Consider the following 19195-nt stretch of genomic DNA (forward strand, 5'->3'; position numbering starts at 1 on the left):
AAACAAATGACCATACTTGAATTTTAGATCTTACTTTATTTAAGTTCATGCTCATGTATTTACATCTTACTGATTATGATACAGACTGTCTTTGTTGGGTTTTAGTACCTAAACAATGCACTATGAATAACAAGGTAATTTTAAATTTTAATTCCTCAGGCTCTCTATCTAGAAACCAAATAGCTTAGACCAGACTTCTGATTCAATACCAGGATTTTTCTGAAAATGAAGTGGTTGCCAGCTTATTTCCAGTAGTATATTTCTGAGTTAATGCAGTGTAACACAGTAACAAGAAAGCCTTTGACAACTTAATGGACAAACAGTACTGCATCCTAATTTCCATTTATACTAAAGAAATTAACCCTTATACACTTAAATCATTCTTTTTCTGAAGCAACTATAGTGGTATATATACCCACTCAAGTTATTCAGACATTTGCTGGCCCTTTCACAAATGTTTTAAACAGTCAAGTACACTGAGTTTAAGAATGTATAATATTAAAATTCTCATTCTTGCAATTCAGAATCACTGGTTTAACATGGTTTAGTTTACAACTGTACTGTTCATCAAAGTAATATACTTTTAACTCTGCATAAGGGGAAGTTATCTGATAGTCCAGGCATCTTATTTTCTCCATAGTTGCCACTTACAAAACTGTCAGATTCTTACAATCTCTTAGAAACAGGCATAGAGAATATTTTATTAAACTTGTAACATCTCTTAATTAACAGCATAAAATAGAAACTATATGATACAATTTAAGAATAGGTATTTTATATAATTTATAACCCTTTACATAGAGAAATACAACATGTTGAGTCTATGGTAAGATATGAAAAATCTTCAGATTAAGCAAGTTTAGCAAAGTCCTTTAGATGCAATTTCTTTTGGGTTTACTGCAACGCTTTTTGTTATATTGTATGTCTTGTAAATTCCAATAAGTCTATCTGAAATCTCAAACATATTATTTCGAAGAGAAATTATTATGAACTGGGCATTTTTTGTTTGTTCCTAAAGAGAAAAAACAGAATAAATTAGAAAAATTACACATAGATATGTAAATGTATGACTAATAAAGATCTAACTTTACTTCCCTAAAATATTTCTTGGGCAATAAATTGAACATAACATTGCTAATTAATATGAACAATGACAACATGGATAATTCATGATAGTATCTGGGTTAGAGAAGAACTCAGGTATTTGGAAGGATAGTTGCCTAGTAGAAGTCTTCTAGTAGAAAAAAGATCTGGGAAAAGAGAAAAGTTGTACCTGTGTTTCTGCTACTAATTTACATTTACATTTAACTTTTCCAAAATGGAACTATTTTGCTCAAATAAAGAGGTCTCCGTGAATACCATGGGAATAGAGAATGGCAGAAGCTCAAAAGAAGCCAAACAATTCCATGTGTAATGTTTAGGGAACACATAATTTTCACAATGAAAAGCTCTAAATGATTACTTACATATATGTAAAATGCAACAATAGAAACATTTTTGAAATCAAGGGCTGCATCAATCTCATCCATGAAGTACAGGGGAGTGGGTTTATAGTGATGAAGAGCAAACACTAAAGCCAATGAACTAAGTGTTTTCTCTCCTCCTGAAAGGTTGAAGATCTTCTTCCAACTTTTTTTAGGTGGTCGAACACTGAAATAATTAAGAAAGTCTCATCACTTAAATTACTTGGAAAGCTAAATTAAGACTCTGTGATTTGTTTCCTTTAATTGGCTTCTACCACCTTCCTTGGAAATACCTAACTTGCTTTTTCATTAATATAAATTCTTGGTGGGTTATTTTATAAAAATATTTTTGGAGGATGAACACATAAGAACACCTAACAAAAATTTAAGGTTTAAACAGTAGATCAGTAAGTAATTCTTACTATTCTTCCTGTTTCCCATGAATACTGGAGTGGGTAGCCTATCCCTTGTCCAGGGGAACTTGCTGACCAAAGAGTTGAATCAGGGTCTCCTCCTGCGTTGCAGGTGGATTCTTTACCAGCTGAGCTACACAGGAAGCCTGTAGGCAAACCAGTATTTATCAAATAAAATATGCTGTAGACTTAACTGTCACATCCCACCCCTAAAGAATACTAAGTTTGGAGAATATGTACAGAGATGTTAACAGAATAATCCAAAACTTGGTATATGGCATCATTACAAACCTGAATGTGATTCCTTCAGAGAAAGGATCCATGCTGTCTACAAGGTCCAGCTCAGCATCACCTCCCAAAGTAAGCATTTGGTAATTTTCCTTTAATTTATTTGTTATTATGTAAAAACCTGCCATGAATTCATTAAGTCTTTGTTTTCGAAGATCTTCATATGCCTGTCTAAAATTATCTCTTTCATTAGTAATTTTGTCCAATTCTGCTACCCGTTGTAAATATAATTCTTCCTACGAAAAGAATATGAGAAAAACGTTATACATTTGACATGAGAATTAAAACTGCTAATTATATAAAATAAAGGCTTAACAATTTAGGCTAAGGACTAAAGAGACTTTCTGACCATTACACGAGTTGTTTACTTGTACCTTCTTTTTATAATCTGCAATGGCGCCAAGATTTGGTTTCATTTCATGACACTGGGCTTCCAAAACTGCAATTTGATTTGTTATAGAATCTGGGTTCTTGATTGCTTCAAGCTCTTCTGGGCTTAGAACTGGAATCTTTTCAACATGATTATCTTCTATGGGATGCAGTGATATTTTTGAAATCTATAAAGTTAGATGAATATTAGAAAACGCAGTGTTACTTACAATTCACTGTTTAAAAAAAAAAACCTCCCAGGGACTTCACTGGTGGTCCAGCGGTTAAGAGGCTGCCTTACACTGGTTGGGAAATTAGGATTCCACATGCTACAGAGCAACTAAGCTCAGGTGCTACAGCCAGAGAGTTCGTGCACTGTGATAAAAGATCCCGCATGTAGCAACTAAGACCTGACAGCCAAATACATTAAAAACCAAAAAACTCACAAATTTAAGACAAATTACCTATCAGAATGACATATAAGCAGAAGTGGTGACTCATTTGTGTATCAACTATTTTTCAAAGGACTTATAAAACAAATAGTCGTAGTGCTCAAGTGTTCATGTTCAATCTCTACATCAGTCCTGGGATGAAAATGTTGATTAATTCTAACCATTACCCTTATTTTTCTGTATATAATAATTCCTAAATACTGTTCATTTTGCCCCCTATAAACCTGAGAAGTGATTATATAACCTGAAATTAAGAATTACAACATACTTCAAAAACACAAACCCCAACTTTTTTCATAAAGGGTATTTTAAATTTACACTTAACAATTCTCACCTCTCTTTGCCAATATTTTATTTTAGAATTATGTTCACCTATGTGACCATCTATTTGTTCAAGTTTCAACTTAATACTAAGTGCATCTTTTTGGAGAGCATGTTCATTTTCCTGAATTACTTTTAGTTCTTGAAGTAGGTTTCGATGTTCTTTCTGGATTTCTGGTAAGGATGCCTAAGAAAACAAAAAGAGCTGCTATAGGTATGATGATCTCAGAACAGCGATTTTCACATTACAAAGATGAAGTTAGCACTCTCACCTCATGCCTCTTTCACTTTATAGAAAATGTTTTTATTTACAGAAAAGTTTAGTCATTTTGTATTACACAGATGAAGTTAATATAGTTAGAAGTATAACCTACTGAATGCTTACTACACAAGGTACTGATGTCATCCACAATTCTCTGCTGCTTCAAATAGTGCCCTCTCCCCTCGCCACATCTTACCTCCGCATCATTTGTATTCTTTACAACCTCTGCTGCTTTGTCTTCAAGACTTTTTAGCTCTGTTGTTAAGTCATCTACTTCTTTCTCAGTATCTTTTATTTCTTTCTCTGTACGTAAGACATTGTCTTGTGCTTTTTTAAGATTTCTAAACAAGCAAAAATCTTATATTAAGAACTTTTCATGACATTAATGTGACATTGTTTTCTATCAGATTTAAAAACTTGTTTTACTAAAAATCTTTCAATTGGTTTTTATGTTTATACACACACTTGTGGGATGTTGTATATTTTATTAAATTCTCAGTATAAATTAATGAAACTTCCTTATATAAAATTTTAGTTTCATTCAATCTTAAGACTATGAAGCAAAATTGTCCATTGTATTATTATAGTCTTGTCATTTTCCTATCAGATTGGAGGGTCTTAAATCTTTAATTCTTTAAACTATACCTTCAAGTAAATTACTTCCTGGTCCAAGTCAGGGAAAATAAGTGTTTTGGGCAGAGTGAGGGGAGGAAATGGGACAAAGGACAATGGGGATGACAATGACACACACACACAATTATTTTTTCCCTGTGACTGATAACTGTGTTTAGGTAAAACGCTGCTTATTAATTAGCACCTTTGAACAAAGGACACTGCAATAACCAAATAACCAGATAATCACTATGCAACCAGTTTATAATTTTAAGACAAACAGCTGTTTACATTTCAACATTTTATATACACTTTGCTTTATGACAGAATACTTTAATACTCTAAAATTTAAAACAAGACCTGTATTATGAATGTATTAAAAACTTTTTGGGACAATGGAATAATTAAAATTTTCAGTTACTAAAACAATTATGCTAATTCTCATCCTTCTTATTCTCCTAAGACCTAGATCTATTTAAATGAATTGCCATCTATTCCCGTAAACCAGAGAAATGAAACTCTAACTTCTATGTCCTCACAACTGGGGAGATACATAACCACATTTTGTTAAACCATACCTGTTTTATCAGTTTTTAAAAACTAATCATTCGATAATTTATTATTGGCATCCACCTATTAAAATCCTACTAGGTAACAATGTCAGATCTTAATAAGTAACAGGAAACATTTATTAGACATTAAATTTAAATATTAATCCCCTTTTCAGTGTGATGTAGGGAAGAGGAAGGCAGGGTAGTATGCAAACTCTACCTGTCAGCAGTCTTGATTGCCACTTGTGCTTTAGTAATAGCAGAAGCACATTCATCTAATTGCTTATTTATTTTATCAAGTTTGTCTTGTTGGGCCTTGAGTTTATGGTTATTGATTTCTACGATGATATTGTGTAACCTTTTAACCTCAGCTTCCACTTTACCAGCTCTCTCAGCCACACTGTTATACTCTGGGGGATAAAAAAAAGTAAAATTAATTTGTGTTTCTACACTAATAAGCATCATTTGTTAGACGCATTCAATAAATCTCTCCAGTCAATACAACTTAACCTGATACATGCAAAAGAAACTTTAAACATTAGAGGAAAAGGGCCTCAAAAAAAAAGCAAAACCCCAAACACAAAACCAAAATGTCCTTTATCAAAACAAATGGTGTTACAACATATAGTTAAATTCTCTGGCTCAGCTGTGAACGTAACCCATATTTCTTAATGGCTTCACACTGTGAAGCTCTTTTCAGAAGTTTATAGGGTACTTTGACTTTGTTTCATAATGATCTTTTACCCTTAGACTCTGTATTCAACTACAGACTGGGGGTGAAGAAGAAGTAGTTATTTAATTCTGCTAACCTCGAATTCTCTTCCCTGTAACAAAGTGGGGGAGATAGAATAAAGGGGTACTTTTCTCTGTGGCACAGAAGGCTCTTAAGTTACACTTCCTAGATTCCCTTGTACCTACTGTTCAGACATAAATTTAAGTTCATTCAATCAAGAAAAAATCATATAATTTGGATGGCAAAAGTGATGAACTGAGCATGTTTCTGCTGGAAGTCATGGAAAAGTTTTCTTGGTGGTAGTAGAGGCTCTGATGTCCTGTCAAAAGGTTTGTGAAAACTGACAGGCAATGGCATTAACTTGACGGGGTGGATTACGATAGGTACAATGTGCTTCTGTTGTTGGCAGTTATAGTGTCATCTTCCTAATGTGATACATGGCTTTTCAACTGTAGAAAAGGCAGTATGGTTTCTTTCATGGTTCTTCAGAGTTGCTCTGGAAATTATTCTTAGCGTTTAGCCTAGAATTTAAGTTATCACAATGATCCTATAAACAATCTTTTTCTCTCTTAAATACACAGTCCCACACCAAAAATCATATTTATACTAGCCAGAGTGGATTCTGTTCTCCATATCTGAACCCTAATCATTATATGATGTAGGAAAGATGGAAGGTGGCAAAAAGGTAAGGGGTTCAAGCTATTGATACCTATGTCTAGAAAGGAAGCAGAAACAGTGCCAACTTATGTAAAGAAACTCCATAAAGCTTCTGTGGGAGGTATGTAGCATTTAGGATAGGAGAAAGCAGGTAGGATTTGCTGAGAGGAAAAGAAAAGACTTAACTGTTGTTTCCTCTTGACTGTCTATTCTTCTAAGAGAGAATTTCAATATTCTCCACATTTTACAACCATCTTTTTGTTTCACATTTATCAGAGAATTCTTAGTCTGATTTTAAAAGCCCATCTAGTGAGTTTAATTACAGTGTCTATTTTTTGTATTTCTGAGATCATCACTTGATTTAAAAAAAAAAAAGAAAAAAAAAAAAGGCAAAACAAAACCCTGCCCCCCTTTTAGTCTTCTAACTCTCCCCTCTCCCTTAAGGATACTAAGACACTATTATTTATCGAAGGAGTTGTATTGCTCACAGTGGCGAGTCTGTGTGCTTAGCTCCCTTGTGAGGTAGAGTACCAGCTGCTGTGGGGTCATGGCATCATGACTTATACTGGGATGGGCCAAGTATGCAACTGGAAAGGGTTCCACTCTTCAGAACATCATTTTCCTTATTTTCAAGTACCTAACATACATTAAATTCCCCCATTTATAGTAGCATGTCTGTTAGAAATAGGGGAAAATGGGCATCATGTAATTTATAATTTCAACATCACTATTTCATATCACCTTGCTCCTTTTATTGTCCACATATTTGCCAGATTTTTAAAAATCTAAATTAATGTAAAATGAAACATTTAATCTTAAAGATATGCCTGAATAAATGGGCTTCCATATCAGACATTGAGAGTCTACTAATAATAACCAGTACTTCCACAAGAGGAGAGATATATATATATATATATAGGGCTCCTAATAAAATCAAGCAGTCTTTTTCAAATAGAATACAAATTCTTGTAGTCTCTCAATGAGAGTGTTGTTATAAATGAAAAAGATTTATTTTTTATTTGACCACTAGGTTCCATCAAAGGCAGTAACAAATACTGTAGGTACCCTGGGGAAGGAGGACTAGGGTGAAGTCTGTCTGCAAGAACAAAATACAAATCCAAAATAAATGCAAGAAAAAAAAAAAGTCCTGTCAGGTTATGTCACTCTCCAGTGGCTTTTAATTTCCCCTGGAGACATGGCCTATGAGGCTCTACATTATCTGGATTCTTCTATCAGTTAAGTCTAGGGATTCTGGTTTCCTTGCTAGAAACTTCTGACAGACTACTTCCTGCCCTAGGGCCTCTACTTTCTCCTCTACATTCTTCCTGGAATGCTCTTCTCTCACATTTGCACTCATACTTCCTTTGGGTCTCTGCTCAAATCTCTAGCACTAGCCTAACCACTGTGTCTATCTGAATCCCCATCCTGTTCCATTTCCCTGGTTTTACTTTTATCACCTAGCACCACCTGTTACAGTATGTGATGTATTTGTTTAGTTTCCTTATCTCTTAAGGGTGAATTCCTTGAAAAGAGGGACTTTATTTTGTTCATTGCTTGATCAATAGTACTAAAAAACTTGGTCAGTAGCAGATACTTTTTGAGTGAATACCTCAATATTAAAAATATAAATAAATATGACTACAAAAAATAAAAAATACACGTATATATTAATATGCAATGTGCACAGTGGACATCTGTCTGCTTACAATCTTTTCACTTCTTTTTCTTTTGGAAGAAAACTCCCTCATTTTTTAAACATGTGGATAATTGCTCCAATTCCAGTCCATCTAATACTTATGGATAAACAATCAGTATTTGTCTTCCTTTGCTCATGAACCAGACTATAAAAAGGGCCTTTCTTGATGTGACGAAGGCTGTTTCCTGGGGTCACTGAAATACTGTGAAACTCACCGTTACCACCTCCTGCCATAAGATGCTTACCTATGTACATTTAACTGAAGCCAACATGGAAGTGGGCTTCCCTGGTGGCTCAGATGGTAAAGAATCTGCCTACAATGTGGGAGACCTCAGCTTGATTTCTGGGTCAGGAAGATCCCCCAGAGAAGGAACTGGCAACCCACTCCAACCAGTATTCCTGCCTGGAGAATCCCACGGGCAGAGGAGCCTGGCGGGCCATGGGGTCACAAGGAGTTGGACATGACTGAGTGACTACATGACCTGAACATGGAAATAGAAGCGGGCTGCTCAAGTACATGACCAGAGGATTTTAATGTCAAAGCCAATTCTGACTATGAGCCTGTGAACTAATTCCCTTTCTTGTTTAAAAACTTTGGTAGAACACTTACATGTTTATATATACACATGAAGAAAAAAGTTCTGAAAAGAAAAATGTATGTTCTTTAAGTTCTCATTAACAGCACAGGTGTTGTAATCAGATTGCCTTCATCCTGAATTCCTGTATCACCACCATACGTTATGTGACCTTGAGCAAATTATATAAACCATTCTGTGCCTCAGTTTTATCTGTCAAATGACATACTTAATTTATTAGTACTTACTTTACAACCTTCTGAGGATGAAATAAAAATAAAAACTGTAAAACAGTGTGGTCACTTAAATATATATAATCTATTTTTTATTCTACAAATTGTGATCTTAAACAATACAAATATTACAAACCTGTTTTTGACAATATAGGGGAAAAAGTCTGTACTTAAACATACCTGTCTTGAAAGTATTAACATTTTCTTCAAGCAGTTTCTGCTGTTTTTTGTCAGGGACTGTAGCAAGTACATTAGCTTCAAGTTCCTTAACTTGGACATTCAAATATTCTTCTTGCTCTGATAAACGCTATAGAATGTTTTAAAATTCAAGGTCAATATTTTAACTTACAATAATATTTGCTTTAAATTTTAAATTAAAAAGGTACTTAAAATCTTTAAGAAAAACACAAAAACTAACAGGAAAGGGCAGAAAACATGAACAATAAATAAAAATATTGAAAATGGCCAACAAAACACATGAAATGTATAAACTCATTATAAAGACAAGTTAAACACTATTTTTTAGTACATCTGTGTAGCAAACTTACAAAATATTGGAGAGTACTTACTGTTCACTTAGAAAAATTATTTGCATATGCTACCAGTAGTAAATGAATTAGAACTTTTGGGAACAATTTGGCATTATGTGCCAAATGCTTAAAAACACTGTATACATACTGGGTGATAATTACAATTTTAGGACTAAGGAAATAATTGGATAAGCATATTAAGGTATGCCTAACAAGAATATTTAAAACATAGTGGTGTACACAGCCAACACAGAAAAACCTTTATCAAACTGTGGTACAAACTATGTCAATATAATTGCACACAAATTACATTTGCTTGAAAAGGAAATTAATTACTGAGTCAAGAAGTTACTATGAGACTACAGAAATCCATATGCAAATTTAGTATGTATATCAACATCTACCACATAAATACATACACGCAAACTAGATACTGCCACTAAAAGTTAAAGAACATACACAAAAACTGAAGGTGATAATTTTTCACGTATTTTCTAAAAACTTTCTTAGTTTTTTTTTTTTTTTGGTTTTGGTTTTTTAAGAGGCTGTGGGCATGCATTGCTTTTTTATAATTAAGAAAACTTTCCCCTTTGTAAAGAGAATAAAATAAAGGGTCATTGTTAAGGGAAGACACATTTCTCTCCAGTCCAAATGGAAACCAGAAATAGCTGTGGCTGGAGCAACATTGTGACAGGACATTTATCTATTAGTACTCAAGGAAACAAAAATCAACAGACCCTAGCCCAACCTCCCCTTCCCCCTTATATTTTAAAAACTATAAGCAAACAGTAAAATGCCTCTGCCAAATTGCTGTTGAATTCCAATAGTTGCAGCTTTGGTAAAAAGGTACCTGGATGCTTGCAGAAAACTTTTCTAGTGTATTCCTCATTTCTCGTTCACTATGCCTTAACCTAAGTATTGCTTCTTCCAGTTGTACTTTCTGTTCCTGAATCTGCACTGCTTTTTGAGAGTCTCTCTGCAACTGTGATTCCATTTTATTTACCTACAAAGAATATTACCAGTGAGTTTACTCCAACAAGAATTATTTCAGATTAACAGCAATTTACAAAAATGATGAAAACCCAAACTTCTGATCTTAAAGACTAGAAAAACAGGGAGGAGACATATGTATACCTATTGCTGATTCATGTTGATGTATGACAGAAACCAACACAACATTGTAAAGCAATTATCTTCCAATTAAAAAAAAAAAAAAAAAGACTAGAAACACACCAAACAACCCAGTTCCAATTCTAAAACCAATGCTTAGGAGATGGTCAACTAATTTCTGCATCATAGGTTCAGGTGAAAAGACAATCTTAAGTGTTGTATAATCAATTATAGTTACAGTGAAGGTATACTATGCAAATATTTAAGAGGAAGAATATAAACTACTTCAGAATTTTCAGGAAGAAAGTAGTATAGTGTTCTGATTGTGATAATGGAACATAAGTTTTTCTGGGCGTTTTGACATTCTATTTTACTTCTGGAAACATAAAATATTTTGAGATAAAAATCTGGAAACATATCAGAAGTCTTTGCTATATTTACAATTTAAATCATTATTTTGAAATACAAAAGATAATTATGTAATACAGCAGTAACTGTGAAGAAACAAATGTCAAACAATAAGTTAACCGTGAAATAAATTATATGATCCAAATGTGATAACAGAAAAAGACATGTATGTTGAGTAAATACTTTTCAATTAACATACTTTTAGAACTTTAACAGGCTTCATATGAAATCCCACAGCTTACACACTAGCCATTTATAGAAAGTTCAAACTGTTAAACTGAAAATATGATTGCAGTACATTTAAAATAGTAGAATGTTCTACAGTGTATTATATATCAATAAAGCTGCTTTAACAAAAATGTCTCGACTATAATTTTGTACATGCTGACCTCTTCTTCTGAGATTTCAACAACAACTGATGAACCCATCCTTCCTTTCATTACTTTGCTTCCACCACCAGTCATTGTACCTAGAGAACAGAAAAGTCAGACTTAAATGTATGTATCCCCTCAACAGGAGTAAATAGACTCAACGGCAAAGGAAAAAAACTATTACCTGACTGTTCTATGATTTGCCCTTGTAATGTTACCACTCTCCATCTTCTATCTTTTTGGTAAGCTACTCGTGTGGCTTGATCTAAGCTGTCAGCTACTAAGGTATCCCGTAAGGCAAAGTAAAAAGCTTGGCGAATTGCCCCATCTTTTACTTTTACTAAATCAAATAACCGAGGCGTATTCTCAGGAGTTTGAATTTTGGTCATTTTCTTTGCCCACACTGCCATCTAAAAAAAAAAGAAGAAAAAGACCTTTCTTTAGGTATCATTTATAGAATACACATGTTAAACATAAGGATATGTATACAAAGTTCTTGGTATCTACACAATATTACTTTATTGTTATTTAAGAAAAAGATATTGTAAAATTATCTCTATTCACAGATCATCTGATCTTATATATATTAAAATTCTGAGGAATCCTCACATGAAAGAACTATTAAAACTAACATGAATTCAGCAAAGCTGCAGAACATAAGATCAATATGTAGAAACTGTATTTCTATATACTAGCAATAAATAATCTGAAAATGAGATTAGGAAAATCCCATTTATAATATATTAAAAAAAGATATTAAAGAACAAAATTAAAGGATTCCTGATTTTAAAGCTTACTACTAATCTACAATGATCAAGACAGTGTGATATCAATGCAAAGTCAGACATAAATAAGAGGCCAGAAATAAACTCGTACATTTATGATTGGTTGATTTTTGACAAGCATGCCAAGAAAATTCAATGGGGAAAGAATATAAAAGGTGTCCAAACAACCCAGTACTCAAAAGAGTAGCTGGACCCCCCACTTTATAAAATTAACATGGATTACAAAACTAAATGTAAAACCTAAAGCTGTAAAGCTCATAAAACACAGAAAGTAAATCACGATGCCATTAGGATTACATGGTAGCTTCTTAGATATGACACCCAGAACACAAGCAACCAAAAGTAAATAAACTAGACTGCTATCTAAAATTTGTGCTTCAGAGGATGTATCACAAGAACATGAAAAGATGGCTCACAAAATGGGAGAAAACATTTGCAAATTATGTATAAGAGACTTATATCCAAAATATATAAAGAACTCTTACAACAGCAAGACAAACCAATTAACGAATAAGCAAAGAATCTGAACAGAAAATAAAGAAATAGCCAATAAATAAGCACATGAAAAGCTGGTATACAAAAACCTGTGTACATGAACGTTCATGGCAGTATTAACCATAAACAGCCTAAACATGGAAACAACACAAATGTCCACCAATTGATGAATGGATAAACAAAATGTGCTATAGAATATAATGGAGAAGGGAAGAGCATTTGGCAATAAAAAGGACTGAAGTGCTGATGATGCAACATGAACCTTTTTTTAAAAAAGAGCAGACAGGGAACTGGCTCTTAGTTCCTATAAAAGGGATCAAATCTCTGCCACCTGCAATGGAAGCACAGAGTCTTAACTGCTGAACCACCAGCAAAGTTCCATCATGGATGAACTTTGAACACTAAGTTAAAGAAGCCATAAACAAAAGGCTATATAATATGTTATTTCATTTATATACAATGTCCAGAATACATAAATCCAGACAAAAAGTCAATTAAAGGTTGTGGGGGTGGGGTGGGTGGGAGAACAAGGGTTATTGATTGTTCATGTGTATGGGGTTCCTTTCTTGGAGTAATGAATATTCTAGAATTAGATCGTGGTCATGGTTGAACAATCAATTTAGTACATTCTGTGAATGTACTAAAATCCATTGAACTATATATTTTAAAATAATTAATTTTATGATTATGAATTATATCTAAGTATTTTTCTATTTTCAAAAAAAGTAGTTATTGAAGATGGAAGTTAGCAATGCAAACTACCAGTCACTCCAACATAGGAATGCATATTACTTTAGGGGAAGCAGTACAAGTTTCTTTTTTTTTCACAACGATGTAACCCCTAGAGCCTAATATAATCCTCAAAATCTATTAGGTGGTTCACTGAAGTAACTATGAAGAAAAAGCTAGGATTCAAAATCAGTCAACACCTGGCACTTAAAAACTAAAATACAGGTAGATTATAAATACCCACCTTATCCAAACCTATGAAGGTTGCAACTCCAATATTTTGTCTTTTAAGGAAGTTTACACATTCTTGGGCTGTATCAATAGAATCAACAACAATGTAGTCTAATGCATGACAACAAGATGAAACAGCAACATCGTATTTTTCATCAATTGTTCCTAAGTCCCCCTAATAAATAAGAGGAAGGAAAAAAAAAATCAATGCACAATCAGCAGGGAATTAGGCACAGGATCATTTCATTACTATTTCATATAGATTTTTCAAGTTTCATTTATTTATTTATTTATTTTTAAAATTTTATTTTATTTTTAAACTTTACATAATTGTATTAGTTTTGCCAAATATCAAAATGAATCCGCCACAGGTATACATGCGTTCCCCATCCTGAACCCTCCTCCCTCCTCATACCATCCCTCTGGGTCATCCCAGTGCACTAGCCCCAAGCATCCAGTATCGTGCATCGAACCTGGACTGGCAACTTGTTTCTTACACGATATTTTACATGTTTCAATGTCATTCTCCCAAATCTTCCCACCCTCTCCCTCTCCCACAGAGTCCTTAAGACTGTTCTATACATCAGTGTCTCTTTTGCTGTCTTGTACATCGGGTTATTGTTACCATCTTTCTAAATTCCATATACATGTGTTAGTATACTGTATTGATGTTTTTCCTTCTGGCTTACTTCACTCTGTATAATAGGTTCCAGTTTCATCCACCTCATTAGAACTGATTCAAATGTATTCTTTTTAATGGCTGAGTAATACTCCATTGTGTATATGTACCACAGCTTTCTTATCCATTCATCTGCTGATGGGCATCTAGGTTGCTTCCATGTCCTGGCTATTATAAACAGTGCTGCGATGAACATTGGGGTACACGTGTCTCTTTCCCTTCTGGTTTCCTCAGTGCGTATGCCCAGCAGTGGGATTGCTGGATCATAAGGCAGTTCTATTTCCAGTTTTTTAAGGAATCTCCACACTGTTCTCCATAGTGGCTGTACTAGTTTGCATTCCCACCAACAGTGTAAGAGGGTTCCCTTTTCTCCACACCCTCTCCAGCATTTATTATTTGTAGACTTTTGGATCGCAGCCATTCTGACTGGTGTGAAATGGTACCTCATAGTCAAGTTTCATTTAATTGAAGAACTAAACCTACATAGTTTACAAAAGTACAAAAATGGAACACAATGAAAAATTTAAGTGTCCCTCACATTCTATCTTTCTCTTCTGCAGAGGCAATCACTACTAGAGCTTTTATCGATCTTTAAAAAAAAAAAACTTATGGATATACAGAGTCTGAAATTTTAATGAGCACAAAATGAACAGAACTGTTTTCACTGCATGTAAGTGAAAATGTATAATGTGAAGATTGGAAACCTAAATTATAAGCAAAATAACTTACAGAATAATACAACTTTGAATTATTGAAAACCATCTAAGGAAATCGTTTGTCTATTAATAACTTACCTATCAAGTAACATTAAGCAACTAGTTTCATTTTTCCTTGAGCAAAGGAATATGATCAAATTGTGTATCTTCAAAAAACTAAGGTGGAAGTCCTTGATATGCAGACATGGAAGCAACTATGCTGGGTAATTTTCATCTGCCCTTCTGAATCACCCTCTTCTGCTTCCTTCTCTGGAAGACTGATTCAGGGAGTGCATTAATTGGTTCTTCTGGCTTTCCAGCTTAAGACAAAGTGAGGCACCAGCCAGAAATGGTAGAATAGATGAACGGGGTATCTATTTTCCTCACTTCCTTCCAGCTACCTCTAGCCATGGCCAAATTCCCTTCCTTCTTCAGGTTCAGGAGCTCAGGCTTCAGGCACCCATTATCCCTAGGCCTTGGGTTTTGACATCATCCTTTGTGATTTTCCTAAACTCTAGTTACAACCTTCAGTATGATGGTATAAAGCTCAGAATATAATTGATCAAATTCTTATTTTTTGAAAGAAAAAAGTAGTTAAGTTTATCAGTAGAATTAGATCATTTTCTTAAAGTGACTATAATTATCCCAAACTTTTTTAATGGGATTCTCTTATGGCTCAGGAGTAAAGAATCCACCAGCAATGCTCCTTAGGAGACCTGGGTTCAATCCCTGGGTTGGGAAGATCCCCTGGAGAAGGGAAAGGCTATCACTCCAGTATTCTGGCCTGGAGAATTCCATGGACTGTATAGTCCATGGGGTCGCAGAGAGTTGGACACAACTGAGCGACTTGTACTTGCACTTGCTTAACTTTTAATGTGAAAGGATCCATACCACAAAGAATTTTACCATGCCTGAGTGTAAGAGCAAAATGCTTAAAAAACACTTAATATACAGTTATTTAAGAAAATTATAATATCTGAGAAAAATATAGTTATTTATAAATAAATTTACTTTACCAGTCGTCCATATATTCCTGGAATTCTGCCAGATTTTTTTTCTTGAATTATTGCATCAAGGACTTTTCCCCTACTTCGATTCATTGCTAAGGAACTCTTTGCTTCTTCAACTTTTTGGAAAAGATCACGAACCAAACTTTTGAAATTTATTTCTTCTTGTGTAAGTTTTTGAAGTTCTTTTTCTTTCTAAAGGTGAAAGTAAAGAAAATGAATCCCAAAAGCAGACACCCTTATTACAACATAAGAAAAGGTCAACAATAAACACCAGAACCAGAACTCTGCCATCACATTGTAACTGCTTGCTGCTTTGATTTTGAAAAATATGGATGGGTTTTCTATTTTAAAAGGGGCATAAATTATTTGGGTCAATAATAAGGTGAACGACCTCAATATAGTCCTAGGAGCAGTGCACTGATTGACAGAACGAGTAGAGCTAGGGTTGTGGAAATCCCAGTTTTGTACCATATAATTATGCATAGTAGTAGTAGTAGTTTAGTTGCTAAGTCGTGTCTGACTCTTGCGACCTCATGGACTGTAGCCTGCCAGGCTCTTCTGTCCACAGGATTCTCCAGGCAAGAATACTGGAGTGGATTGCCATTTCCTTCTCCAGGTAATTATGCATAAATGTTTCCTAATTCTTATATTCTTACACTAATCAAAAATAGATCTCAATATAGGACTCTAGATATGGGTGACTGGGTATGGCTATGATTAGAAAGTGGTTTGCTTTCTAAATTAATAGATAATAAACTATATAATACATTTAATATGTATTACATTAGTGTTATATAGTATAATTCATTATTCCAATTAAACCAAGGAAAACAAAAGCACAGCTCTGAAACGAAGGGAAACGTGATAAGTGAACAGTACTGTTTCTATACAAAAACGTCAGGCTGCCCACAAAAGAGAAACCCTCTCACACGTACACAAAAATCCTAACTCTGTTTCTCAATCTACCTATTTAGCAATTTTTCCAACTGACATTCTCTTTCATTTCTTGGTTTTAAATTATTACCTCTATTACCAATCATACTGGTTTCAAGTAAAAGCTTAAGTTATAAACACAATTCACCCAAAAATAAACTGAATCACCAAGAAGACAGAAATCATAACTGAATATAACCTAAGTTTACATTTAAATTCTACATGGCCATGAAGTTTTCTGATGACCAATCAGTGTGCATTTACTAAAATGAAAAAGACTATTTTCAGTGTCATTTCACTTCAAAGAGCATCTTCTATTGCAATTTGCTTAATGATGCTTTGGAAATTAATGTTATGAAATTCCTTACTCAAGGAGAGAAGATTGATGAACTAAGTAAGATGTCTTGATTAGTTTAACAACTTGCAGTCCCAACAAAGAAAGAATGTCCTTAAGTTCAAAAATAGAAAAATACACTAAGACAGTTGACTTGCATATTTGTTCACACACACACATTTATTTGACTTTCCTGTATCACTGCATAAGTTGTCTACATTTACATTTAGGGAAACAAAAACTTTCTTTTGTTTAAATTATTTCCATGGGAAATAATGATGGCGATAGCAATATTATTTGCTGTTTGACATTTGAGGGGATAACACAGTTTCTTAATAGTCTCAATTTAACTTGTATCAGATAAGAGTAATGAAACATTAACACCCTTCTTTTGGGAAAGATTACACTAAACAACAGCAACAAAATCTATGTATCAGTCACACCAGATGTTGAGATTAAAAAAAAACATGTAAATATGTATGAAAATAAATAAAACTAGGGTTGATAAACAATGTTCATGTGAAACACAGAAGTAAAGATTTACCTCCTTTAGCTCATGTTCAGTTTGAGGGAGTTTTGCCTCTATATCTCCAATTGCAGCTTTCCTTTCTTTGAGAGTCTCAGAAGCTGCCATTAGAGCTTCTTTGGCTTTACCTAATTGAGACACTGCAGTATTATGACGACTGAGATAGATATCAAGTTCTGATTGAGCTACATCCATCTTTGAACGTGCTTCATTTACTGATTTGCTGAAGTCCATAAGTTCTTTCTCTCGACTCTGTTAAAATATGATAGGCCCCACTTAATCTGAAATACGTGTTTTCAAACCTAAACCAAAGTGGAAACCATGCATTTTAAATTTAACTTCATAGATTATGTAAGCACAATATATAGAAATAACTCTCATAAGTGAATGGACTAACAGTTTTTGCCCAGTTGTGAATGTTTATGGTATATAAAGTCTTTCCCCAACTGATTTAATAACAGCTTAATGAGGTAGCTGCTGCTGCTGCTGCTAAGTCGTCTCTGTGTTGACCCCATACACGGCAGCCTGCCAGGCTCCTCCGTCCCTGGGATTCTCCAGGCAAGAATACTGGAGTGGGTTGCCATTTCCTTCTATCTCAATTTAGAGACTAAAATGACAAAAAATCATGACCACCCACATACACACCCACACCACTGTAGAATATATGTTCAAAGTACTATCCTGAATGTTTTGTATGTATTAATTCCTTAACCCAACAATCCTACGATCATCATTATGCCCATTTTGAGGAAACTGAGGTCAGAGTTTAAATAACTTGTTCAAAGTCATGCACTCACTCGTAAGTAGCAGAGCCTGTTTTTAGCTCCAAAGATACCTAGATATGAGTCCTGGCTTTGTCACTAACCTAGGATGCCAAGGCACATGGGATTACTTGATATACATGAAATGAGCAAATGTGAAAAACTCATCTTATTCTATTAGGAAAGTGACTGTATGATACTTAGCCACTTTATCCCATAGGCATCTTACTTACAAACTCTTATAGATGATATTAGAACATGTCCATATTTCAAAACAGAATCAATTTATATTAGTCTGTCGAGAAACCCCGAAACACTTCACTGAGGTATAATTTACAAAGATCTTATATTTAACTGACTTAAGCAACCAAGAATTAACACAAGAGCCATAGCTTTAAAACTATTACACAAGAGCTACAAAAGTAAAGAAGGGAAATGTCAACCTATGGTTAGTGTGGTCCCAAGCATATACAGGTAGTAACCAATTAAATTACCAAGAAAATAATTTAAGAGAAAAATGTGATGATTAAATCAACATTAACAGAGAATAGCACATAAAGCAAAGTATCTGATATGCATTTTCTTCTACCACTTTAAGTTCTCATTCTCAGTTAACATCTTTTTAAAATGAGAAAGCAGAAAACAAAAAAAGGATAGTCTAGGTTGACTATTTTTGGGGATGTTAGATAAAAGCCCAAACTTTTCATTCTAACAGTTCATTTTTTACTATTACTATAAAAACAATCTTTAAGATAGGAGGAAAAAAAGCCATCAAAATAAACACCAACTGATAAAGAAATCTTACTTCTTTTTCTTTTTGAAGGTCTTGTGTTTCCTGTTTAAGGCTATCCATAACTTCCTTTAATTTTTCTTCTTCTTTTTCTTTTTCTTTCTCAAGGGCATTGTTTTTAGTTGTTGTCTCCCTTATGATATTCTCACTCTTGGTAGGTATACTTTTAAATTCTTCAACCTA

The 19195-nt window shown here is 34.0% G+C and overlaps 1 protein-coding gene across 3 annotated transcripts in view; it reads right to left on the reverse strand.

Annotated features, from left to right (window-relative positions):
• Positions 1-16: 16 nt before the first annotated feature.
• SMC4 (structural maintenance of chromosomes 4) overlaps positions 17-19195 on the reverse strand; it is a 33959-nt gene continuing 14780 nt past the window's right edge. For all 3 annotated transcript variants that reach the window (XM_027542384.1, XM_027542391.1, XM_027542400.1), the window contains 15 exons: positions 19028-19192; positions 17480-17713; positions 15675-15860; positions 13298-13459; positions 11229-11454; positions 11063-11142; positions 10006-10158; positions 8806-8932; positions 4952-5141; positions 3765-3909; positions 3320-3493; positions 2539-2721; positions 2168-2400; positions 1467-1650; positions 17-1012 (listed from right to left, as the gene is read on the reverse strand). In XM_027542384.1, coding sequence (XP_027398185.1) covers positions 860-1012; positions 1467-1650; positions 2168-2400; positions 2539-2721; positions 3320-3493; positions 3765-3909; positions 4952-5141; positions 8806-8932; positions 10006-10158; positions 11063-11142; positions 11229-11454; positions 13298-13459; positions 15675-15860; positions 17480-17713; positions 19028-19192 — 2595 coding nt within the window. In that variant the 3' untranslated portion in view covers positions 17-859. The remainder of the gene's footprint in view (positions 1013-1466; positions 1651-2167; positions 2401-2538; positions 2722-3319; positions 3494-3764; positions 3910-4951; positions 5142-8805; positions 8933-10005; positions 10159-11062; positions 11143-11228; positions 11455-13297; positions 13460-15674; positions 15861-17479; positions 17714-19027; positions 19193-19195) is intronic.

This window comes from Bos indicus x Bos taurus, chromosome 1, assembly GCF_003369695.1.
Source record: "Bos indicus x Bos taurus breed Angus x Brahman F1 hybrid chromosome 1, Bos_hybrid_MaternalHap_v2.0, whole genome shotgun sequence".
In the NCBI taxonomy this organism is placed as follows: Eukaryota; Metazoa; Chordata; class Mammalia; order Artiodactyla; family Bovidae; genus Bos; species Bos indicus x Bos taurus.